The sequence below is a fragment of the Salvelinus namaycush genome, unplaced genomic scaffold, assembly GCF_016432855.1.
Source record: "Salvelinus namaycush isolate Seneca unplaced genomic scaffold, SaNama_1.0 Scaffold3107, whole genome shotgun sequence".
NCBI lineage: Eukaryota > Metazoa > Chordata > Actinopteri > Salmoniformes > Salmonidae > Salvelinus > Salvelinus namaycush.
The window spans coordinates 1-27,992 of record NW_024060017.1 but is presented as its reverse complement, the minus strand read 5'-3'; the positions used below and the strand labels follow the sequence as shown (position 1 = coordinate 27,992).

The 27,992-nt window shown below is 45.6% G+C and overlaps 1 protein-coding gene across 1 annotated transcript; it reads left to right on the top strand.

Moving 5' to 3' along the window:
• On the top strand, positions 1-27,204 carry LOC120039933 (chromodomain-helicase-DNA-binding protein 1-like; the record flags this gene model as incomplete). The annotated part of the gene is made up of 7 exons (XM_038985249.1): positions 1-163; positions 8,550-8,705; positions 8,956-9,048; positions 13,867-13,963; positions 15,345-15,418; positions 23,255-23,365; positions 26,927-27,204. Coding segments are annotated over 7 exons (813 nt in total), but the record flags the coding sequence as incomplete, so codon positions are not given.
• Positions 27,205-27,992: the final 788 nt, after the last annotated feature.

The following is a 27,992-nucleotide window of genomic DNA, read 5'->3' as shown; positions in this document are numbered from 1 at the left end:
TTCTCTCTGGATTTCAGAGTGCTGCTGACAGGAACTCCTATCCAGAACAACCTGACGGAGCTCTACAGCCTCCTATCGTTCATCCAGCCCAGTCTCTTCCCTACAGACCAGACCGAGGACTTCACTAACACTTACAGCCAGGTCCAGACACAACCGACTCTGGGTAGGACACTACACGACCAGGTCCAGACACAACCGACTCTGGGTAGGACACTACACGACCAGGTCCAGACACAACCGACTCTGGGTAGGACACTACACGACCAGGTCCAGACACAACCGACTCTGGGTAGGACACTACACGACCAGGTCCAGACACAACCGACTCTGGGTAGGACACTACACGACCAGGTCCAGACACAACCGACTCTGGGTAGGACACTACACGACCAGGTCCAGACACAACCGACTCTGTGTAGGACACTACACGACCAGGTCCAGACACAACCGACTCTGGGTAGGACACTACACGACCAGGTCCAGACACAACCGACTCTGTGTAGGACACTACACGACCAGGTCCAGACACAACCGACTCTGTGTAGGACACTACACGACCCGGTCCAGACACAACCGACTCTGTGTAGGACACTACACGACCCGGTCCAGACACAACCGACTCTGGGTAGGACACTACACGACCAGGTCCAGACACAACCGACTCTGGGTAGGACACTACACGACCCGGTCCAGACACAACCGACTCTGGGTAGGACACTACACGACCAGGTCCAGACACAACCGACTCTGTGTAGGACACTACACGACCCGGTCCAGACACAACCGACTCTGGGTAGAACACTACACGACCAGGTCCAGACACAACCGACTCTGGGTAGGACACTACACGACCCGGTCCAGACACAACCGACTCTGGGTAGGACACTACACGACCCGGTCCAGACACAACCGACTCTGGGTAGGACACTACACGACCAGGTCCAGACACAACCGACTCTGGGTAGGACACTACACGACCAGGTCCAGACACAACCGACTCTGTGTAGGACACTACACGACCCGGTCCAGACACAACCGACTCTGGGTAGGACACTACACGACCAGGTCCAGACACAACCGACTCTGGGTAGGACACTACACGACCCGGTCCAGACACAACCGACTCTGGGTAGGACACTACACGACCAGGTCCAGACACAACCGACTCTGGGTAGGACACTACACGACCAGGTCCAGACACAACCGACTCTGGGTAGGACACTACACGACCAGGTCCAGACACAACCGACTCTGGGTAGGACACTACACGAACAGGTCCAGACACAACCGACTCTGGGTAGGACACTACACGACCCGGTCCAGACACAACCGACTCTGGGTAGGACACTACACGACCAGGTCCAGACACAACCGACTCTGGGTAGGACACTACACGACCAGGTCCAGACACAACCGACTCTGGGTAGGACACTACACGACCAGGTCCAGACACAACCGACTCTGGGTAGGACACTACACGAACAGGTCCAGACACAACCGACTCTGGGTAGGACACTACACGACCCGGTCCAGACACAACCGACTCTGGGTAGGACACTACACGACCAGGTCCAGACACAACCGACTCTGGGTAGAACACTACACGACCAGGTCCAGACACAACCGACTCTGTGTAGGACACTACACGACCAGGTCCAGACACAACCGACTCTGGGTAGGACACTACACGACCAGGTCCAGACACAATCGACTCTGTGTAGGACACTACACGACCCGGTCCAGACACAACCGACTCTGGGTAGAACACTACACGACCAGGTCCAGACACAACCGACTCTGTGTAGGACACTACACGACCAGGTCCAGACACAACCGACTCTGGGTAGGACACTACACGACCAGGTCCAGACACAACCGACTCTGGGTAGGACACTACACGACCAGGTCCAGACACAACCGACTCTGGGTAGGACACTACACGACCAGGTCCAGACACAACCGACTCTGGGTAGGACACTACACGACCCGGTCCAGACACAACCGACTCTGGGTAGGACACTACACGACCCGGTCCAGACACAACCGACTCTGGGTAGGACACTACACGACCCGGTCCAGACACAACCGACTCTGGGTAGGACACTACACGACCAGGTCCAGACACAACCGACTCTGGGTAGGACACTACACGACCAGGTCCAGACACAACCGACTCTGGGTAGGACACTACACGACCAGGTCCAGACACAACCGACTCTGGGTAGGACACTACACGACCAGGTCCAGACACAACCGACTCTGGGTAGGACACTACACGACCAGGTCCAGACACAACCGACTCTGGGTAGGACACTACACGACCAGGTCCAGACACAACCGACTCTGGGTAGGACACTACACGACCAGGTCCAGACACAACCGACTCTGGGTAGGACACTACACGACCAGGTCCAGACACAACCGACTCTGGGTAGGACACTACACGACCAGGTCCAGACACAACCGACTCTGGGTAGGACACTACACGAACAGGTCCAGACACAACCGACTCTGGGTAGGACACTACACGACCAGGTCCAGACACAACCGACTCTGGGTAGGACACTACACGACCAGGTCCAGACACAACCGACTCTGGGTAGGACACTACACGACCCGGTCCAGACACAACCGACTCTGGGTAGGACACTACACGACCCGGTCCAGACACAACCGACTCTGGGTAGGACACTACACGACCCGGTCCAGACACAACCGACTCTGGGTAGTACACTACACGACCAGGTCCAGACACAACCGACTCTGGGTTGGACACTACACGACCCGGTCCAGACACAACCGACTCAGGGTAGGACACTACACGTGTGTGTGAGGTAAAATGCTAGATAGGAGGACACTACTACACAACTCGAGATCGGAACACCTGGAGGCTAAGCTTCCCCTAAATTATATAGTCTAATTAGCCTACTCCTGTCTATACATAAATAAATAAAATCATTCAAAATAGCATACAGTCGATATCGGCCTGCAGTTTGGGCAGCGCGCGCTGCAAATTCCACGGGAAAACATTGTTTGGAAAGCTAATGGCTAATTCTATCAAGACAAGGAAATGGACTCTAATCAGTCTTTTAGTTCTCAACTCTGTTGAGTGAACAGTATAGCCTATCTTATTGTATAAGATAATTATATAGCCTATCTTATTGGCGCCAGCGGAGAGCAACGGCCATGTTCCCGGTGAAGTTTGTTTTTGGACTATAATTTCCTCCTCCAGGTCAGGTGGGCGTGTCATTGTACTTGTTTCTCTCCTTCTCATAGGCCTATTATATGGACCAATGGCATTGTCAGTGTCAGCAGAGTAGGCTACCCTGTGATTTGTAGATTTAAAAAAAGTTATTAGCCTAAATTACGACTATCCAATTTACTCATCACATTATCAAAAAGTGTGCTATCTTACAGTACAACGTTAGAACACCTGCTTTTTCCATGATACAGACTGACCAGGTGAATCCAGGTGAAAGCTATGATCCCTTATTGATGTCACTAATCCACTTCAATCAGTGTAGATGAAGGGGAGGAGACCAGGTTAACAAATTATTTTTAAGCCTTGAGACGATTGAAATTTGGATTCGTAAACTATTCAGACCCCTTGACCTTTTCCACGTTATGTTACAGCCTTTTTCTAAAATGGATTAAATCCTTTTTTCCCTCATCAATCTACACCATAACCCATAATGACAAAGTAAAAACAGGTTTTTAGTAATTTTTGCATATTTATAAAAAATCTAAAACTGAAAAATCACATTTACATAAGTATTCAGACCCTTTATTCAGTACTTTGTTGAAGCACCTTTGGCAGTGATTACAGCCTGGAGTCTTCTTGGGTATGACGCTACCAGCTTGGCACACCTGTATTTGGGGAGTTTATTCCATTGTTCTTTGCAGATCCTCTCAAGCTCTGTCAGGTTGGATGGGGAGTGTCGCTGCACAGCTATTTTCAGGTCTCTCCAGAGATGTTCGATCGAGTTCAAGTCCGGGCTCTGGCTGGGCCACTCAAGGACATTCAGAGACTTGTCCCAAAGCCACTCCTGCATTGTCTTGTATGTGTGCTTAGGGTCGTTGTCCTGTTGGAAGGTGAACCTTCACCCCAGTCTGAGGTCCTGAGTGCTCTGGAGACGGTTTTCATCAAGATTCTCTCTCTACTTTTCTCTGTTCATATTTCCCTCGATCCTGACTAGTCTCCCAGTCCCTGCCGCTGGAAAACATCCCCACAGCATGATGCTGCCACCACCATTCTTCACCGTAGGGATGGTGACAGGTTTCCTTCAGACAAGACGCCAAAAAGTTCAATCTTGGTTTCATCAGACCAGAGAATCTTGAGTCTTTAGGTGCGTTTTGGCAAACTCCAAGCGGGCTGTCACGTGCCTTTTACTGAGGAGTGGCTTCCGTCTGGCCACTCTACCATAAAGGCCTGATTGGTGGAGTGCTGCAGAGATGGTTGTCCTTCTGGAAGATTTTCCACAGAGGAACTCTGGAGCTCTGTCAGTGACCATTGGGTTCTTGGTCACCTCCCTGACCAAGGCCCTTCTCCCCTGATGGCTCAGTTTGGCCGTTCTGCCAGCTATAGGAAGAGTCTCGGTGGTTTCAAACTTCTTCCATTTAAGAATGATGGAGGCCACTGTGTTCTTGGGGACTTTCAATGCTGCAGACATTTTTTGGTACCCTTCCCCAGATCTGTGCCTCGACACAATCCTGTCTCGGAGCTCTACGGACAATTCCTTCGACCTCATGGCTTGGTTTTTGCTCTGACATGCACTGGTCAACTGTGGGACCTTATATAGACAGGTGTGTGCCTTCCCAAATCATGTCCAATCAATTGAATTTACCACAGAATTAAATTTACCACAGAATTAAATTGACCACAGATGGACACCAATCAAGTTGTAGAAACATCTCAAGGATGATCAATGGAAACAGGATGCACCTGAGCTCCATTTCGAGTCTCATAGCGAAGGGTCTGAATACTGATGTAAATAAGGTATTTCTGTTTTAAATTTGTAAAAAAATTGCAAAAATGTCTAAGACTTTTCGCTTTGTCATTATGGGGTCTTGTGTGTAGATTGATGAGGGAAATAATTAATTAAATACATTTTACAATAAGGCTGTAATGTAATTTTTTTTTGTTGAAAAAGTCAAAGGATCTGAATACTTTCCAAATGCGCTGTGCGTGTGCCATTCGGAGGGTGAATGGGCAAGACAAAACATGTAAGTCCAATTGAACAGGGTATAGTAGTAGGTGCTAGGCACACCGGTTTGTGTGTCAAGAACTGTAAACGCTGCTGGGTTTTTCCACACTCAACACTTTCCCGTGTTTATCAAGAATGGTCCTCCACCCAAAGGATATCCAGCCAACTTGACACACCTGTGGAAAGCATTGGAGTCGACATGGTTCCCAGCATCCCTTTGGAACGCTTTCGAAACCTTGTAGAGTCCATGCCCTGACGAGTTGAGGCTGTTCTGAGGGCACAAAGGTGGTGCAAGTCAATATTCGGAAGGTGTTCCTTTTTGTACACTGTGTCTTTGTTGGCAGGTTGTTATGGTACAGAAGTACAGTATGGAACAGGTTGTTATGGTACAGAAGTACAGTATGGAACAGGTTGTGATGGTACAGAAGTACAGTATGGAACAGGTTGTGATGGTACAGAAGTACAGTATGGAACAGGTTGTTATGGTACAGAAGTACAGTATGGAACAGGTTGTGATGGTACAGAAGTACAGTATGGAACAGGTTGTGATGGTACAGAAGTACAGTATGGAACAGGTTGTGATGGTACAGAAGTACAGTATGGAACAGGTTGTGATGGTACAGAAGTACAGTATGGAACAGGTTGTGATGGTACAGAAGTACAGTATGGAACAGGTTGTGATGGTACAGAAGTACAGTATGGAACAGGTTGTGATGGTACAGAAGTACAGTATGGAACAGGTTGTGATGGTACAGAAGTACAGTATGGAACAGGTTGTGATGGTACAGAAGTACAGTATGGAACAGGTTGTGATGGTACAGAAGTACAGTATGGAACAGGTTGTTATGGTACAGAAGTACAGTATGGAACAGGTTGTTATGGTACAGAAGTACAGTATGGAACAGGTTGTTATGGTACAGAAGTACAGTATGGAACAGGTTGTTATGGTACAGAAGTACAGTATGGACCAGGTTGTTATGGTACAGAAGTACAGTATGGAACAGGTTGTTATGGTACAGAAGTACAGTATGGAACAGGTTGTTATGGTACAGAAGTACAGTATGGAACAGGTTGTTATGGTACAGAAGTACAGTATGGAACAGGTTGTTATGGTACAGAAGTACAGTATGGAACAGGTTGTTATGGTACAGAAGTACAGTATGGAACAGGTTGTTATGGTACAGAAGTACAGTATGGAACAGGTTGTTATGGTACAGAAGTACAGTATGGAACAGGTTGTTATGGTACAGAAGTACAGTATGGAACAGGTTGTGATGGTACAGAAGTACAGTATGGAACAGGTTGTGATGGTACAGAAGTACAGTATGGAACAGGTTGTGATGGTACAGAAGTACAGTATGGAACAGGTTGTGATGGTACAGAAGTACAGTATGGAACAGGTTGTGATGGTACAGAAGTACAGTATGGAACAGGTTGTGATGGTACAGAAGTACAGTATGGAACAGGTTGTGATGGTACAGAAGTACAGTATGGAACAGGTTGTGATGGTACAGAAGTACAGTATGGAACAGGTTGTGATGGTACAGAAGTACAGTATGGAACAGGTTGTGATGGTACAGAAGTACAGTATGGAACAGGTTGTGATGGTACAGAAGTACAGTATGGAACAGGTTGTGATGGTACAGAAGTACAGTATGGAACAGGTTGTGATGGTACAGAAGTACAGTATGGAACAGGTTGTGATGGTACAGAAGTACAGTATGGAACAGGTTGTGATGGTACAGAAGTACAGTATGGAACAGGTTGTGATGGTACAGAAGTACAGTATGGAACAGGTTGTGATGGTACAGAAGTACAGTATGGAACAGGTTGTGATGGTACAGAAGTACAGTATGGAACAGGTTGTGATGGTACAGAAGTACAGTATGGAACAGGTTGTGATGGTACAGAAGTACAGTATGGAACAGGTTGTGATGGTACAGAAGTACAGTATGGAACAGGTTGTGATGGTACAGAAGTACAGTATGGAACAGGTTGTGATGGTACAGAAGTACAGTATGGAACAGGTTGTGATGGTACAGAAGTACAGTATGGAACAGGTTGTGATGGTACAGAAGTACAGTATGGAACAGGTTGTGATGGTACAGAAGTACAGTATGGAACAGGTTGTGATGGTACAGAAGTACAGTATGGAACAGGTTGTGATGGTACAGAAGTACAGTATGGAACAGGTTGTGATGGTACAGAAGTACAGTATGGAACAGGTTGTGATGGTACAGAAGTACAGTATGGAACAGGTTGTGATGGTACAGAAGTACAGTATGGAACAGGTTGTGATGGTACAGAAGTACAGTATGGAACAGGTTGTGATGGTACAGAAGTACAGTATGGAACAGGTTGTGATGGTACAGAAGTACAGTATGGAACAGGTTGTGATGGTACAGAAGTACAGTATGGAACAGGTTGTTATGGTACAGAAGTACAGTATGGAACAGGTTGTTATGGTACAGAAGTACAGTATGGAACAGGTTGTTATGGTACAGAAGTACAGTATGGAACAGGTTGTTATGGTACAGAAGTACAGTATGGAACAGGTTGTTATGGTACAGAAGTACAGTATGGAACAGGTTGTTATGGTACAGAAGTACAGTATGGAACAGGTTGTTATGGTACAGAAGTACAGTATGGACCAGGTTGTTATGGTACAGAAGTACAGTATGGACCAGGTTGTTATGGTACAGAAGTACAGTATGGACCAGGTTGTTATGGTACAGAAGTACAGTATGGACCAGGTTGTTATGGTACAGAAGTACAGTATGGACCAGGTTGTTATGGTACAGAAGTACAGTATGGAACAGGTTGTTATGGTACAGAAGTACAGTATGGAACAGGTTGTTATGGTACAGAAGTACAGTATGGAACAGGTTGTTATGGTACAGAAGTACAGTATGGAACAGGGACCCGGTTTTTAGCGCTGTCCCAAATGACACCCTATTCCCTATATAGTACACTACTTTAGACCAGAGCCCTATGGCACCCTATTCCCTATATAGTGAGCTACTTTAGACCAGGGCCCTATGACACCCTATTCCCTATATAGTGAGCTACTTTAGACCAGAGCCCTATGGCACCCTACTCCCTATATAGTGAGCTACTTTAGACCAGAGCCCTATTCCCTATATAGTGAGCTACTTTTGACCAGTCCAGGTGTTCAGACCGGTTGGCAACTGCCATATGTGTACTTTTTATTATTGGTTGGAACCTTTTTATTTACCCAGGAAGTCCCATTGAAACCAAGATGGCAGCTCCATCATCACGATAAAGACTGCATCTCTGTGAACCCTACACGTCTAACAGCAGTATTCTCTGTATCTCTCTCTCCAGCCAGTGATCTCCAGAGAGTGCTGCAGCCCTTCCTGCTGAGGAGGGTAAAGGCTGAGGTAGCAGCTGACCTCCCCGTGAAGACAGAGATACTGATGTACCACGGCCTGTCTGCCCTGCAGAAGAGATATTATAAGGCTATACTCACGAAGGACCTGTGTGAGACTAACATGAACCTGATCTAAAATGATGTTAGGAAATTCTAGCCCTGGTTGGCTGTCCGTTTCTGCTCTCTTGCCAGCTTGTCTTTATGGGATTGGTCAAGCTAAACAGCCAATGACCGCAATAGAGTTGGTAAGAACACAAACAGATGAGCAACCAGGGAAAGTAAAATACTTTTATTCAACTTAAACTAAACCCTTTCCATTGGGAAGCCACTGACCGTAGCTAACTGTTGTTGTGTTTCTAGATGCCTTTGGGAATGAGCAGGGCAACAAGACCAGACTGCTTAATATACTGATGCAGCTCCGGAAGTGTGTGGACCACCCCTACCTGTTTGATGGTGAGATCCTATTGGTTTAGAGCTGTGTGGACCACCCCTACCTGTTTGATAGTGAGATCCTATTGGTTTTGAGCTGTGTGGACCACCCCTACCTGTTTGATAGTGAGATCCTATTGGTTTAGAGCTGTGTGGACCACCCCTACCTGTTTGACGGTGAGATCCTATTGGTTAGAGCTGTGTGGACCCCCCTACCTGTTTGATGGTGAGATCCTATTGGTTTAGAGCTGTGTGGACCACACCTGCCTGTTTGGTGAGATCCTATTGGTTTAGAGCTGTGTGGACCACCCCTACCTGTTTGATGGTGAGATCCTATTGGTTAGAGCTGTGTGGACCCCCCCTACCTGTTTGATGGTGAGATCCTATTGGTTTAGAGCTGTGTGGACCACCCCTACCTGTTTGATGGTGAGATCCTATTGGTTTAGAGCTGTGTGGACCACCCCTACCTGTTTGATGGTGAGATCCTATTGGTTTAGAGCTGTGTGGACCACACCTGCCTGTTTGATGGTGAGATCCTATTGGTTTAGAGCTGTGTGGACCACCCCTACCTGTTTGATGGTGAGATCCTATTGGTTTAGAGCTGTGTGGACCACACCTGCCTGTTTGATGGTGAGATCCTATTGGTTTAGAGCTGTGTGGACCACCCCTACCTGTTTGATGGTGAGATCCTATTGGTTTAGAGCTGTGTGGACCACACCTGCCTGTTTGGTGAGATCCTATTGGTTTAGAGCTGTGTGGACCACACCTGCCTGTTTGGTGAGATCCTATTGGTTTAGAGCTGTGTGGACCACACCTGCCTGTTTGATGAGATCCTATTGGTTTAGAGCTGTGTGGACCACCCCTACCTGTTTGATGGTGAGATCCTATTGGTTTAGAGCTGTGTGGACCACCCCTACCTGTTTGATGGTGAGATCCTATTGGTTTAGAGCTGTGTGGACCACACCTGCCTGTTTGATGAGATCCTATTGGTTTAGAGCTGTGTGGACCACCCCTACCTGTTAACCCTAACCTTTACTGCTGGAGGGGCTTTGGTTATCGTTTGTGTCAGGCTTTCATCTCCTCTCAGGGCTCCAGACTGCAACCATTCAGTCACATTTTGCAACCCTTTTGACTTGGCTGTGCATTGATCGGCTCAGTGCTGCACATTCTACATGGTCACCTCTCTCAAAACAATGATTTGGTCAAACACTATTCTCATGATTCCTGTAAGGAAATGTCTCTGTATCTGTTTCGCTGTGGCCTGCTGCTATGTCGAGCCATTCTCTCTCCTTTAGATTAATACATGGCTACTAGCAGTGGCTATATTTAGCGATCTAGCTACTGTTTTTTGAGTTTCCACTCACGTGATGAATTAGCCCAAAATAAATTAGCTTATGGTATTAATTTGGTGCACATAAAGATGCAGGAAAATTCACTTATATACACTACTGTTCAAACGTTTGGGGTCACTTAGAAATGTCCTTGTTTTTGAAAGAAAAGCACATTTTTTAAAATCCATTTTTAAAATAACATCAAATTGATCAGAAATACAGTGTAGACATTGTTAATGTTGTAAATGACTTGTTGTTGGAAACGGCAGATTTTTATAATGGAATATCTACATTTATCAGCAACCATCACTCCTGTGTTCCAATGGCACGATGTGTTAGCCAAGTTTATCATTTTAAAAGGCTAATTGATCATTAGAAAACCCTTTTGCAATTATGTTAGCACAGCTGAAAACTGTTGATCTGATTTAAAGAAGCAATAAAACTGGCCTTCTTTAGACTAGTTGAGTATCTGGAGCATCAGCATTTGTGGGTTCGATTACAGGCTCAAAATGGCCAGAAACAAAGACCTTTCTTCTGAAACTCGTCAGTCTATTCTTGTTCTGAGAAATGAAGGCTATTCTATGCGAGAAATTGCCAAGAAACTGAAGATCTGGTACAACGCTGTGTACTACTCCCTTCACTGGCTCTAACCAGAATAGAAAGAGGAGTGGGAGGCCCCGGTGCACAACTGAGCAAGAGGACAATTACATTAAAGTGTTTAGTTTGAGAAAGACGCCTCACAAGTCCTCAACTGGCAGCTTCATTAAAACGTACCCGCAAAACACCAGTCTCAACAGTGAAGAGGCGACTCCGGGATGCTGGCCTTCTAGGCAGAGTTGCAAAGAAAAAGCCATATCTCAGACTGGCCAATAAAAATAAAAGATTAAGATGGGCAAAAGAACACAGACATTGGACAGAGGAACTCTGCCTAAAAGGCCAGCATCCCGAAGTCGCCTCTTCACTGTTGACGTTGAGACTAGTGGTAGAGAAATTAAAATTGTATTTTCTGGCAACCGCTCTGGTGGACATTCATGCAGTCAGCATGCCATTTGCATGCTCCCTAAAAACTTGAGACATCTGTGGCGTTGTGTTATGACAACTGCACATTTTAGAATGGCCTTTTATTGTCATGCTGTTTAATCAGCTTCATATGCCACACCTGTCAGGTGGATGGACATGCTCACTAACAGGGATGTAAACAAATTTGTGCACAAAATTTGAGCGAAATAAGCTTTTTGTGCGTATGGAAAATATCTGGGATCGGTCACACCGTGATCTGTTTCCCCTGTCTTTGTGCTTGTCTCAACTCCCCTCCAGGTGACGCCCATCTTCCCCATTATCCCCAGTGTATTTATACCTGTGTTCTCTGTTGCCAGTTTGTTTTGTTTCGTCAAGCCTACCAGCGTTTTTCCCGGGCTCCTGTCTTTTTCTAGTAGTTGTCCCGGTTTTGACCATTCTGTCTGCTCTGAGCCTGCCTGCCGTTCTGTACCTTTCGGACTCTGCTCTGGATTACTGACCTCTGCATGCCCTTGACCTGTAGTTTGCCTGCCCCCCTGTTTTTGTAATACACTTTTGTTACCTCAACTGTCTGCAGGGTCTTCTCCTGAGCCTTGACAGGATCTTTTATTTCAGCTCATGAAAAATGGGACTCATTTTACATGTTGCATTTATATTTTTGTTCAGTATATGGGCTCCCGAGTGGTGCAGCGGTCTAAGGCACTGCATCTCAGTGGGCTTCCGAGTGGCGCAGCGGTCTAAGGCACAGCGTCTGTGGGCTCCCGAGTGGTGCAGCGGTCTAAGGCACTGCATCTCAGTGGGCTCCAGAGTGGCGCAGCGGTCTAAGGCACAGTATCTCAGTGGGCTCCAGAGTGGCGCAGCGGTCTAAGGCACTGCATCTCAGTGGGCTCCCGAGTGGTGCAGCGGTCTAAGGCACTGCATCTCAGTGGGCTCCAGAGTGGCGCAGCGGTCTAAGGCACAGTATCTCAGTGGGCTCCAGAGTGGCGCAGCGGTCTAAGGCACTGCATCTCAGTGGGCTCCCGAGTGGTGCAGCGGTCTAAGGCACAGTATCTCAGTGGGCTCCAGAGTGGCGCAGCGGTCTAAGGCACTGCATCTCAGTGGGCTCCAGAGTGGTGCAGCGGTCTAAGGCACTGCATCTCAGTGGGCTCCCGAGTGGCGCAGCGGTCTAAGGCACTGCATCTCAGTGGGCTCCAGAGTGGCGCAGCGGTCTAAGGCACTGCATCTCAGTGGGCTCCCGAGTGGTGCAGCGGTCTAAGGCACAGTATCTCAGTGGGCTCCAGAGTGGCGCAGCGGTCTAAGGCACTGCATCTCAGTGGGCTCCAGAGTGGCGCAGCGGTCTAAGGCACAGTATCTCAGTGGGCTCCAGAGTGGCGCAGCGGTCTAAGGCACTGCATCTCAGTGGGCTCCCGAGTGGCGCAGCGGTCTAAGGCACTGCATCTCAGTGGGCTCCAGAGTGGCGCAGCGGTCTAAGGCACTGCATCTCAGTGGGCTCCAGAGTGGCGCAGCGGTCTAAGGCACTGCATCTCAGTGGGCTCCCGAGTGGTGCAGCGGTCTAAGGCACAGTATCTCAGTGGGCTCCAGAGTGGCGCAGCGGTCTAAGGCACTGCATCTCAGTGGGCTCCAGAGTGGCGCAGCGGTCTAAGGCACTGCATCTCAGTGGGCTCCCGAGTGGCGCAGCGGTCTAAGGCACTGCATCTCAGTGGGCTCCCGAGTGGCGCAGCGGTCTAAGGCACTGCATCTCAGTGCTTGATGCGTCACTACAGACACCCTGGTTCGAATCCAGGCTGTATCACAACTGGCCGTGATTGGGAGTCCCATAGGGCGGTGCACAATTGGCCCAGCGTCGTCTGGGTTAGGGTTTGGCCGGGGTAGGCATTCATTGTAAATAAGAATTTGTTCTTAACTGACTTGCCTAGTTAAATAAATCAAATCTAAGTATGATCATTTCATTTGTATACAACAAATAGTGTCTCATCAGCCTATGTGGGCTGGGCATCTTGAAGATCCATGACACTATAATAAAATAAATAAATAAAATCTATTGAAACAAATCAAAACATTCTGGAGCCCTATTTTAACAGTAACATATAACAGCAGTAGCTTAATGGTCAACCCAAAATGCATGACAATCGCTGGATTAGGTTGCACATTCAAATATTTAGAATCACAGAATGAATGATGAAACAACATATTTCAATCAATCAATCAAGTTTATTTTATATAGCCCTTCGTACATCAGCTAATATCTCGAAGTGCTGTACAGAAACCCAACCTAAAACCCCAAACAGCAAGCAATGCAGGTGTAGAAGCACGTGCATTGCTTCTACCATCTCAGTAGTATATTCCACTTTTTATTAAAGCTCCGTAAATGACTTTATAAGATGGTACAAATTTGATCAAAATGTTTTTTGGTCTGACCAAATCATGGGCTGGTGCCACTAGGTAGTGTCACCAGGGGGCCATTTTTAACTGGAGCCCTGCCTTTCCTCTCTAGGTGTGGAACCAGAGCCGTTTGAGATGGGGGAGCATCTGATCCAGGCTAGTGGGAAACTCTGTCTGCTGGACAGCATGCTGGCATACCTGCACCAAGGGTCAGTCTCTCTCTCTCTCTCTCTCTCTCTCTCTCTCTCTCTCTCTCTCTCTCTCTCTCTCTCTCTCTCTCAGGGAGCTCTATAACACTGAGCACTAAGGGAGATACCGTCTAACACTGAGCACTAAGGGAGATCTATAACACTGAGCACTAAGGGAGATGGATCTATAACACTGAGCACTAAGGGAGATCTATAACACTCAGCACTAAGGGTGATGGATCTATAACACTGAGCACTAAGGGAGATCTATAACACTGAGCACTAAGGGAGATGGATCTATAACACTGAGCACTAAGGGAGATGGATCTATAACACTGAACACTAAGGGAGATGGATCTATAACACTGAACACTAAGGGAGATGGATCTATAACACTGAGCACTAAGGGAGATGGATCTATAACACTGAGCACTAAGGGAGATGGATCTATAACACTGAGCACTAAGGGAGCTCTATAACACTGAGCACTAAGGGAGATCTATAACACTGAGCACTAAGGGAGATCTATAACACTGAGCACTAAGGGAGATGGATCTATAACACTGAGCACTAAGGGAGATGGATCTATAACACTGAGCACTAAGGGAGATGGATCTATAACACTGAGCACTAAGGGAGATGGATCTATAACACTGAGCACTAAGGGAGATGGATCTATAACACTGAGCACTAAGGGAGCTCTATAACACTGAGCACTAAGGGAGATCTATAACACTGAGCACTAAGGGAGATGGATCTATAACACTGAGCACTAAGGGAGATGGATCTATAACACTGAGCACTAAGGGAGCTCTATAACACTGAGCACTAAGGGAGCTGGATCTATAACACTGAGCACTAAGGGAGATGGATCTATAACACTGAGCACTAAGGGAGATGGATCTATAACACTGAGCACTAAGGGAGATGGATCTATAACACTGAGCACTAAGGGAGATGGATCTATAACACTGAGCACTAAGGGAGATGGATCTATAACACTGAGCACTAAGGGAGATCTATAACACTGAGCACTAAGGGAGATCTATAACACTGAGCACTAAGGGAGATGGATCTATAACACTGAGCACTAAGGGAGATGGATCTATAACACTGAGCACTAAGGGAGCTCTATAACACTGAGCACTAAGGGAGCTCTATAACACTGAGCACTAAGGGAGCTCTATAACACTGAGCACTAAGGGAGCTCTATAACACTGAGCACTAAGGGAGATCTATAACACTGAGCACTAAGGGAGATCTATAACACTGAGCACTAAGGGAGATCCTGTATAATACTGACCACGATTAAATGTTAGATCTTATCCATATTTTCCATGATGTCTTGCTATTATCTCCTTTACTGTAATTTAACACATTACTTTTCCTCATTGGTGTTCAGGGGACATCATATCTTGCTGTTCTCCCAGATGACCAGGATGCTAGACATTCTCCAAGACTACATGGAATACAGAGGTAATTGATACTGCTAGTGGAATACAGAGGTAATGGATACTGCTAGTGGAATACAGAGGTAATGGATACTGCTAGTAGAATACAGAGGTAATGGATACTGCTAGTGGAATGCAGAGGTAATGGATACTGCTAGTGGAATACAGAGGTAATGGATACTGCTAGTGGAATGCAGAGGTAATGGATACTGCTAGTGGAATACAGAGGTAATGGATACTGCTAGTGGATTACAGAGGTAATGGATACTGCTAGTGGAATACAGAGGTAATGGATACTGCTAGTGGAATACAGAGGTAACCTAATGGGTATATCTAGCTAGTGGAATACAGAGGTAATGGATACTGCTAGTGGAATACAGAGGTAATGGATACTGCTAGTGGAATACAGAGGTAATGGATACTGCTAGTGGAATGCAGAGGTAATGGATACTGCTAGTGGAATGCAGAGGTAATGGATACTGCTAGTGGAATACAGAGGTAATGGATACTGCTAGTGGAATACAGAGGTAATGGATACTGCTAGTGGAATACAGAGGTAATGGATACTGCTAGGGGAATACAGAGGTAATGGATACTGCTAGGGGAATACAGAGGTAATGGATACTGCTAGTGGAATACAGAGGTAATGGATACTGCTAGGGGAATACAGAGGTAATGGATACTGCTAGGGGAATACAGAGGTAATGGATACTGCTAGGGGAATACAGAGGTAATGGATACTGCTAGGGGAATACAGAGGTAATGGATACTGCTAGGGGAATACAGAGGTAATGGATACTGCTAGGGGAATACAGAGGTAATGGATACTGCTAGTGGAATACAGAGGTAATGGATACTGCTAGGGGAATACAGAGGTAATGGATACTGCTAGGGGAATACAGAGGTAATGGATACTGCTAGTGGAATACAGAGGTAATGGATACTGCTAGTGGAATACAGAGGTAATGGATACTGCTAGTGGAATACAGAGGTAATGGATACTGCTAGTGGAATACAGAGGTAATGGATACTGCTAGTGGAATACAGAGGTAATGGATACTGCTAGTGGAATACAGAGGTAATGGATACTGCTAGTGGAATACAGAGGTAGCCTAATGGGTACATCTAGCTAGTGGAATACAGAGGTAATGGATACTGCTAGGGGAATACAGAGGTAATGGGTACATCTAGCTAGTGGAATACAGAGGTAATGGATACTGCTAGGGGAATACAGAGGTAATGGATACTGCTAGGGGAACACAGAGGTAATGGGTACATCTAGCTAGTGGAATACAGAGGTAATGGGTACATCTAGCTAGTGGAATACAGAGGTAATGGGTACATCTAGCTAGTGGAATACAGAGGTAATGGGTACATCTAGCTAGTGGAATACAGAGGTAATGGGTACATCTAGCTAGTGGAATACAGAGGTAATGGGTACATCTAGCTAGTGGAATACAGAGGTAATGGGTACATCTAGCTAGTGGAATACAGAGGTAATGGATACTGCTAGTGGAATACAGAGGTAATGGGTACATCTAGCTAGTGGAACACAGAGGTAGTCTAATGGGCACATCTAGCTAGTGGAATACAGAGGTAGCCTAATGGGTACATCTAGCTAGTGGAATACAGAGGTAATGGGTACATCTAGCTAGTGGAATACAGAGGTAATGGGTACATCTAGCTAGTGGAATACAGAGGTAATGGGTACATCTAGCTAGTGGAATACAGAGGTAATGGGTACATCTAGCTAGTGGAACACAGAGGTAATGGGTACATCTAGCTAGTGGAACGCAGAGGTAATGGGTACATCTAGCTAGTGGAACGCAGAGGTAATGGGTACATCTAGCTAGTGGAACGCAGAGGTAATGGGTACATCTAGCTAGTGGAACACAGAGGTAATGGGTACATCTAGCTAGTGGAACGCAGAGGTAATGGGTACATCTAGCTAGTGGAACGCAGAGGTAATGGGTACATCTAGCTAGTGGAACACAGAGGTAATGGGTACATCTAGCTAGTGGAACGCAGAGGTAATGGGTACATCTAGCTAGTGGAACACAGAGGTAATGGGTACATCTAGCTAGTGGAACGCAGAGGTAATGGGTACATCTAGCTAGTGGAACGCAGAGGTAATGGGTACATCTAGCTAGTGGAACGCAGAGGTAATGGGTACATCTAGCTAGTGGAACGCAGAGGTAATGGGTACATCTAGCTAGTGGAACACAGAGGTAATGGGTACATCTAGCTAGTGGAACGCAGAGGTAATGGGTACATCTAGCTAGTGGAACACAGAGGTAATGGGTACATCTAGCTAGTGGAACGCAGAGGTAGTGAAATACAATGGTAATGGATATCTAGCTATTATTGATCATTTTTGAATTGACAATTTTGATACCTTCTGGAACCAAAGCTTGTTTTATAAGGATGATGGGGTCCACCCAAATCATTTGGGTTCCTGGATCCTTTCACAACATTATAAGGCTGTGTTGAGACAATGACTTATCAATGACCCAAGCCCAGCTCAGTTAATCCAAACCATTGTGTCGCTGAGTTGTCATAATGCTTCAGCAAATGTACATTATCCCAGGGGGCGTTGGAAGACACAATGTAAGTAACCTAATTTGTGGCCTGTTTCAGGAAACTAGGCGTATGTCACGGGTCACTACTTAACAGGAGAGTCATTTGAACTTAAACTTTTTTTAAATTAAAATGCGTTGTCAGGAATGTCTTTTGGAACATGTGAACTTTCATGTGCCTTAATAAGATACTTGTATGCTATCTGTAAATACAAATAATAATTGTTAAATTATGACCTTAGTTGGTTTAGCCACAGAAAAGGACAGCAACCTTCCAGCTAGCCATGATTGGCTGAGATAATGAGTGGGCTGGAAATGCGAGAGATGAGTTTGGATTGGTCTGCCACATAGCACGCTTCTGTCTATTTGAGCTGATCAGTATGTGTAGGTAAACCTGTCTAACGCAGCTTTTTAAAAACATTTATTGCATAGTAGAACTGCGTAAGTGTTGCTCTCCACTTTCTGGAGGACCGAGTTTTGAAATCAGTGGAATTAGAGTCTGATAGCTAAAGAGATGGAGAAACACCTGTCTCTGGATTACATCTTCAAACTAAGGGCAACCATGGCATCTGTGACAGGGAGAGGCGTCCATCCATGATGTATACGGGTAAGATAGTCTAGCTAGCTACATTTTCAGATATGACACTTTTCTTATTTTGACAGTCATTTTATTTCAAGTTGAAGTGTACTGTTAGCTAGCTAGCTAACATTAGCTGGCTGGCTCGCTAGCTAACGTTACGTGTATGTTCTTATTCGTATCTCATAGCCATTTGCTTGGCTATTTATAGCTATCTAACATTAAGCTAACATTGAACCTGGTTGGTTAACTACCTGCAGATTCATGCAGGGTATTAACATCATGAGTTAGGATTATGGTTAATTGTTTACCTAGCTAGCTAGTTACATGTCTTAACAAAAGAGTCCACTATGCAAGTAACCATTTCAATAGAATGTCACAGCGACAACTGTTGATAGCCAGCGCGAATTTACCAACTCTATTTATCCACTCAGATCTCAGAGCACTCTCGTCTAAGTGTGCCAGAGCGCAGAATAACTGACGAATTTACGCCTAACCAGCCTAACCAGCTCTGCTAGGGTGAGTTAAAATGGTCAGTGAACGGTTCTCTCTTAGGACAGAACGCTCAATTAACCCTTAAAGAGATGGGTGGGGCTAATGCTTGCTTACGAGGGTGTGAACAATGCTGAATGGGTGTAGACAAAGAGCTCTCCAGTAGGTACCAAAACATTCTGCATTCTGCACATGTAAAGGCCATTTTCTCAAAAGTGAGGTTACAAGTTATCTGACCATTCTACCGATCCTCAACTTTGGCGATGTCATTTACTAAATAGCCTCCAACATTCTACTCAGAAAATTAGAAGTAGTCTATCACAGTGCCATCCGTTTTGTCACCAAAGCCCCAGATACTACCCACCACTGCGACCTGTATGCTCTCGTCGGCTGGCCCTCGCCTCATATTCGTTGCCAGACCCACTGGCTCCAGGTCATCTATAAGTCTTTGCTAGGTAAAGCTCCGCCTCATCTCAGCTCACTGGTCACCATAACAACACCCACCCGTGTTGTTATGGTGGAACGAATTGCAAAAATTGCTGAAGTTGGAGACTTAAATCTCCCTCACTAACTTTAAGCATCAGCTATCTGAGCAGCTTACCGATCACTGCAGCTGTACACAGCCCATCTGTAAATAGCCCATCCAACTAGCTACCTCATCCCCATATTGTTTTTATTTACGTTCTGCTCTTTTGCACACCAGTATTTCTACTTGCACATACTCATCTGCACATCTATCACTCCAGTGTTAATCTGCTAAATTGTAATTACTTCGCTACTATGGCCTTACCGCCTTACTCCATTTGCACACACTGTATATAGACTTTTTCTATTGTGTTTTTGGCTGTACGCTTGTTTATTCCATGTGTAACTCTGTGTTGTTGTTTGTGTCGCACTGCTTTGCTTTATCTTGGCCAGGTCGCGGTTGTAAATGAGAACTTGTTCTCAACTGGCCTACCTGGTTAAATAAAGGTGAAATACATCTTTTTTTTTTTTTTTTTTTTTTTTTAAGGTGATCAACTTTCAAAGCAGAATTACTTTCCCATTGTTCCTCAAATGCAGTGTATGAAATGCTCTGTGTCTCTGCTTTTATCCAATGTAAAAAAATAAATAAAAAAAAATCAAGGCGGTCGGTCAAATTTCTGTCCCTCTGACTGCCCTGAATGCCTCTTTTCAATCCCACAGCTATTGTATGCACTAATCATGTGCCAATGAGCCAGAGTTATACTGTTAACACTGAGGTGGTGTGTCCTAGTAGGAAGACCACTGTTAACACTGAGGTGGTGTGTCCTAGTAGGAAGACCACTGTGTGCAGCTCACCCTGCACTAACATACAGTTGAAGTCGGAAGTTTACATACACTTAGGTTGGAGTCATTAAAACTTGTTTTTCAACCACTCCACAAATTTCATGTTAACAAACTATAGTTTTGGCAAGTCGGTTAGGACATCTACTTTGTGCATGACACAAGTCATTTTTCCAACAATTGTTTACAGACAGATTATTTCACTTATAATTCACTGTATCACAATTCCAGTGGATCAGAAGTTTACATACACTAAGTTGACTGTGCCTTTAAACAGCTTGGAGAAATATAGAAATGATGTCATGGCTTTAGAAGCTTCTGATAGGCTAATTGACATCATTTGAGTCAATTAGAGGTGTACATGTGGATGTATTTCAAGGCCTACCTTCAAACTCAGTGCCTCTTTGCTTGACATCATGGGAAAATCAGAAGAAATCAGCCAAGACCCTCAGAAAAAAGATTGTAGACCTTCACAAGTCTGGTTCATCCTTGGGAGCAATTTCCAAACGCCTGAAGGTACCACATTCATCTGTACAAACAATAGTACGCAAGTATAAACACGATGGGAGACGCGTTCTGTCTCCTAGAGATGAATGTACTTTGGTGCGAAAAGTGCAAATCAATCCCAGAACAACAGCAAAGGACCTTGTGAAGATGCTGGAGGAAACCGGTACAAAAGTATCTATATCCACAGTAAAACGAGTCCTATATCGACATAACCTGAAATGCCACTCAGCAAGGAAGAAGCCACTGCTCCAAAACCGTCATAAAAAAGCCAGACTACGGTTTGCAACTGCACATGGGGACAAAGATCATACTTTTTGGAGAAATGTCCTCTGATCTGTTGAAACAAAAATAGAACTGTTTGGCCATAATGACCATTGTTATGTTTGGAGGAAAAAGGGGGAGGCTTGCAAGCCGAAGAACACCATCCCAACCGTGAAGCACGGGGGTGGCAGCATCATGTTGTGGGGGTGCTTTGCTGCAGGAGGGTCTGGTGTACTTCACAAAATAGATGGCATCATGAAGCAAGACAATTATGTAGATATATTGAAGCAACATCTCAAGACATCAATCAGGAAGTTAAAGCTTGGTCACAAATGGGTCTTCCAAATGGACAATGACCCCAAGCATACTTCCACAGTTGTGGCAAAATGGCTTAAGGACAACAAAGTCAAGGTATTGGAGTGGCCATCACAAAGCCCTGACCTCAGTCCTATAGAACATTTGTGGGCAGAACTGAAAAAGCGTGTGAGAGTTACAGCAGCTCTGTCAGGAGGAATGGGCCAAAATTCACACAACTCTCTATCCTGAGGTAACAGTGGCAGGTTAAATTAGGTTATTTCTCTGTCCTGAGGTAACAGTGGCAGGTTAAATGAGGTTATTTCTCTGTCCTGAGGTAACAGTGGCAGGTTAAATGAGGTTATTTCTCTGTCCTGAGGTAACAGTGGCAGGTTAAATTAGGTTATTTCTCTGTCCTGAGGTAACAGTGGCAGGTTAAATTAGGTTATTTCTCTGTCCTGAGGTAACAGTGACAGGTTAAATTAGGTTATTTCTCTGTCCTGAGGTAACAGTGGCAGGTTAAATGAGGTTATTTCTCTGTCCTGAGGTAACAGTGGCAGGTTAAATTAGGTTATTTCTCTGTCCTGAGGTAACAGTGGCAAGTTAAATGAGGTTATTTCTCTGTCCTGAGGTAACAGTGACAGGTTAAATTAGGTTATTTCTCTGTCCTGAGGTAACAGTGGCAGGTTAAATGAGGTTATTTCTCTGTCCTGAGGTAACAGTGGCAGGTTAAATTAGGTTATTTCTCTGTCCTGAGGTAACAGTGACAGGTTAAATTAGGTTATTTCTCTGTCCTGAGGTAACAGTGGCAGGTTAAATGAGGTTATTTCTCTGTCCTGAGGTAACAGTGACAGGTTAAATTAGGTTATTTCTCTGTCCTGAGGTAACAGTGGCAGGTTAAATTAGGTTATTTCTCTGTCCTGAGGTAACAGTGGCAGGTTAAATGAGGTTATTTCTCTGTCCTGAGGTAACAGTGGCAGGTTAAATGAGGTTATTTCTCTGTCCTGAGGTAACAGTGGCAGGTTAAATGAGGTTATTTCTCTGTCCTGAGGTAACAGTGGCAGGTTAAATTAGGTTATTTCTCTGTCCTGAGGTAACAGTGGCAGGTTAAATTAGGTTATTTCTCTGTCCTGAGGTAACAGTGACAGGTTAAATTAGGTTATTTCTCTGTCCTGAGGTAACAGTGGCAGGTTAAATGAGGTTATTTCTCTGTCCTGAGGTAACAGTGGCAGGTTAAATTAGGTTATTTCTCTGTCCTGAGGTAACAGTGGCAAGTTAAATGAGGTTATTTCTCTGTCCTGAGGTAACAGTGACAGGTTAAATTAGGTTATTTCTCTGTCCTGAGGTAACAGTGGCAGGTTAAATGAGGTTATTTCTCTGTCCTGAGGTAACAGTGGCAGGTTAAATTAGGTTATTTCTCTGTCCTGAGGTAACAGTGACAGGTTAAATTAGGTTATTTCTCTGTCCTGAGGTAACAGTGGCAGGTTAAATGAGGTTATTTCTCTGTCCTGAGGTAACAGTGGCAGGTTAAATGAGGTTATTTCTCTGTCCTGAGGTAACAGTGACAGGTTAAATTAGGTTATTTCTCTGTCCTGAGGTAACAGTGACAGGTTAAATTAGGTTATTTCTCTATCCTGAGATAACAGTGACAGGTTAAATTAGGTTATTTCTCTGTCCTGAGGTAACAGTGACAGGTTAAATTAGGTTATTTCTCTGTCCTGAGGTAACAGTGACAGGTTAAATTAGGTTATTTCTCCGTCCTGAGGTAACAGTGACAGGTTAAATTAGGTTATTTCTCTGTCCTGAGGTAAGTGGCAGTTTAAATGAGGTTATTTTCTCTGTCCTGCAGGTTACAGCTATGAGCGTCTGGATGGATCAGTCAGGGGGGAAGAGCGTAACCTGGCCATCAAGAACTTCAGCAGCAAAGACGTCTTTGTCTTTCTACTCAGCACTAAAGCAGGTGGCCTTTCCCTGACCTCTAACAGGTCCTAACCCCTGACCCCTAACCCTCTCACTGGTCCTTAACCCTGACCCCTAACCCTCTCACTAGTTCTTACCCCTGACCTCTAACACTAACATGTCCTAACCCCTGACCTCTAACCCTCTCACTGGTCCTTAACCCTGACCCCTAACCCTCTCACTGGTCCTTAACCCTGACCCCTAACCTTAACCCTGACCCCTAACCCTCTCACTGGTCCTTAACCCTGACCCCTAACCCTCTCACTGGTCCTTAACCCTGACCCCTAACCCTCTCACTGGTCCTTAACACTGACCCCTAACCCTCTCACTGGTCCTTAACCCTGACCCCTAACCCTCTCACTGGTCCTTAACCCTGACCCCTAACCTTAACCCTGACCCCTAACCCTCTCACTGGTTCTTAACCCTGACCCCTAACCCTCTCACTGGTCCTTAACCCTGACCCCTAACCCTCTCACTGGTCCTTAACCCTGACCCCTAACCCTCTCACTGGTCCTTAACCCTGACCCCTAACCCTCTCACTGGTCCTTAACCCTGACCCCTAACCCTCTCACTGGTCCTTAACCCTGACCCCTAACCTTAACCCTGACCCCTAACCCTCTCACTGGTCCTTAATCCTGACCCCTAACCCTCTCACTGGTCCTTAACCCTGACCTCTAACCCTCTCACTGGTCCTTAACCCTGACCTCTAACCCTCTCACTGGTCCTTAACCCTGACCCTTAACCCTCTCAATGGTCCTTAACCCTGACCCCTAACCCTCTCAATGGTCCTTAACCCTGACCCCTAACCCTCTCACTGGTCCTTACCCCTGACCTCTAACCTTAACCCTGACCCCTAACCCTCTCACTGGTCCTTAATCCTGACCCCTAACCCTCTCACTGGTCCTTAACCCTGACCTCTAACCCTCTCACTGGTCCTTAACCCTGACCTCTAACCCTCTCACTGGTCCTTAACCCTGACCCTTAACCCTCTCAATGGTCCTTAACCCTGACCCCTAACCCTCTCAATGGTCCTTAACCCTGACCCCTAACCCTCTCACTGGTCCTTAACCCTGACCCCTAACCCTCTCACTGGTCCTTAACCCTGACCCCTAACCCTCTCACTGGTCCTTAACCCTGACTTCTAACCCTCTCACTGGTCCTTAACCCTGACCCCTAACCCTCTCACTGGTCCTAATCCCTGACCTCTAACCCTCTCACTGGTCCTTAACCCTGACCCCTAACCCTCTCACTGGTCCAAATCCCTGACCTCTAACCCTCTCACTGGTCCTTAACCCTGACCCCTAACCATAACACTAACAGGTGTTATGTTCCCCAGCAAGAAAACCAAAACTTATCTCTCTAACATAAGGGGGAACTAACCAAGTGTCACTGACAACAACCAAAACGGAATGGGTTTTAGGAGGGGTTCTGAAAGACACTCATGGGGGGCTTTCCACTGAAAGTTGCCTAGCAACAACAACTGGTACCTTAAAGATACCCACCATGAGCACCCAGTAAGAGGCAAACCAAAATAAAACCCCACACCAAACTTAAAGACAGGAAGCAAACCAAAATAAAACCCCACACCAAACTTAGACAGGAAGCAAACCAAAATAAAACCCCACACCAAACTTAAAGACAGGAAGCAAACCAAAATAAAACCCCACACCAAACTTAGACAGGAAGCAAACCAAAATAAAACCCCACACCAAACTTAAAGACAGGAAGCAAACCAAAATAAAACCCCACACCAAACTTAAAGACAGGAAGCAAACCACACAGTGGTGCAAAACGAAAACAGGGAAGATCAGATAAAGGAACGTTTGTCTACAAATCAAATAGGGAGCGCCAACTAATGGTGTTGACCCTCCACATCTATCAAGACAACTGGAGCGCTGGGCCAGACACTCTTAAATATCACCTGGGCCAGACACTCTTAAATATCACCTGGGCCAGACACTCTTAAATATCACCTGGGCCAGACACTCTTAAATATCACCTGGGCCAGACACTCTTAAATATCACCTGGGCCAGACACTCTTAAATATCACCTGGGCCAGACACTCTTAAATATCACCTGGGCCAGACACTCTTAATATCACCTGGGCCAGACACTCTTAAATATCACTGGGCCAGACACTCTTAAATATCACCTGGGCCAGACACTCTTAAATATCACCTGGGCCAGACACTCTTAAATATCACCTGGGCCAGACACTCTTAAATATCACCTGGGCCAGACACTCTTAAATATCACCTGGGCCAGACACTCTTAAATAACACCTGGGCCAGACACTCTTAAATAACACCTGGGCCAGACACTCTTAAATAACACCTGGGCCAGACACTCTTAAATAACACCTGGGCCAGACACTCTTAAATAACACCTGGGCCAGACACTCTTAAATATCACCTGGGCCAACATAGGAGAAACATCTTCCCACTAACGAGATGGCAAACCAGCACAGGTATAACACACACTGACTAACGAGATGGCAAACCAGAACAGGTATAACACACACTGACTAACGAGGTGACACCAATCAGCCCCACGTGCTAACGTCCAACCTCAAAATATAAATGGAAAAACCAAAGCCTGTAACACAGGTACTCAACCCCCTGACCTTTAACCCCAACCCTGCTCAGCAGTACTCATCTAGAGCAGGCTTTGTTGTGTGTCTGTCACTCTCCCACCATCAGTCGAGACATCTCTCCCCCTCTTTATCTCTCCCTCTGATCTGTTGACAGAACGAGCTGAAACACCACAGACACAGAGAAGAGGAGCTGAGAGTGGGAGGATGTTTCAGCTGTCTGTCAATGAGACCAATAGCGTTTTGAGTTTCTCTTTTAAGTTTGAACCAGAATATGAAAGCTGAGAGAAAAAGTACCCCACTTTCCATTAACATGCTTTATGACCTTTAAATCACCTCTAGTCTCCAAGCTGTAGACACCCACTGTAGGGCAGCACACTACATGCACCTTCAAGAACAGCATAAGAATAAGGAATAAACAACAAAAGAATAAAGAATAAACAATGAAAGAATAAAGAATGAATAAACAATAAACAATGAAAGAATAAATATTAAAGAATGAATAAACAATAAACAATGAAAGAATAAATATTAAAGAATGAATAAACAATAAACAATGAAAGAATAAATATTAAAGAATGAATAAACAATAAACAATGAAAGAATACATATTAAAGAATGAATAAATAAACAAACAATGAATGAATAAATATTAAAGAATGAATAAACAAACAATGAATGAATAAGGGATAAACAATGAAAGAATAAACAATGAAAGAATAAACAATAAACAATGAAAGAATAAACAATGAATAAACAATAATAAATATTAAAGAATGAATAAACAAACAATGAATGAATAAACAATACACAATGAAAGCAAATTTGTAATGTGCTAACAACATGATCACTGGACAATGGGCTAAACTGACCCCTGACCCCCTGTCTCTCATGGACAGTGACTTCAACCTCTGACCCCTGTAGAACTGCTGACCCCTGTATAACCTCTGACCCGTCTCTCTGCTGTATAGGAGGCGTTGGGATGAACCTAACAGCAGCTGATACTGTGATCTTCATTGACTCTGACTTCAACCCCCAGAATGACCTGCAGGCTGCAGCTCGCTGCCACCGGATTGGTCAGACCAGGTAACACAGGGCCCTAGTTCTGTTGGTCAGACTAGGTAACACGGGGCCCTAGTTCTGTTGGTCAGACTAGGTAACACGGGGCCCTAGTTCTATTGGTCAGACTAGGTAACACGGGGCCCTAGTTCTATTGGTCAGACTAGGTAACACGGGGCCCTAGTTCTATTGGTCAGACTAGGTAAACACGGGGCCCTAGTTCTATTGGTCAGACTAGGTTAAGGGCCCTAGTTCTATGGTCAGACTAGGTAACACGGGGCCCTAGTTCTATTGGTCAGACTAGGTAACACGGGGCCCTAGTTCTATTGGTCAGACTAGGTAACACGGGGCCCTAGTTCTGTTGGTCAGACTAGTTAACACGGGGCCCTAGTTCTATTGGTCAGACTAGGTAACACGGGGCCCTAGTTCTACTGGTCAGACTAGGTAACACGGGGCCCTAGTTCTATTGGTCAGACTAGGTAACACGGGGCCCTAGTTCTATTGGTCAGACTAGGTAACACGGGGCCCTAGTTCTATTGTCAGACTAGGTACACGGGGCCCTAGTTCTTTGGTCAGACTAGGTAACACGGGGGCCCTAGTTCTATTGGTCAGACCAGGTACACGGGGCCCTAGTTCTATTGGTCAGACTGTTACCGGCCTAGTTCGTTGGTAGACTAGTTACACGGGGCCCTAGGTTCTATTGGTCAGACTAGGTAACACGGGGCCCTAGTTCTATTGGTCAGACTAGGTAACACGGGGCCCTAGTTCTATTGGTCAGACTAGGTAACACGGGGCCCTAGTTCTATTGGTCAGACTAGGTAACACGGGGCCCTAGTTCTATTGGTCAGACTAGGTAACACGGGGCCCTAGTTCTATTGGTCAGACTAGGTAACACGGGGCCCTAGTTCTATTGGTCAGACTAGGTAACACGGGGCCCTAGTTCTGTTGGTCAGACTAGGTAACACAGGGCCCTAGTTC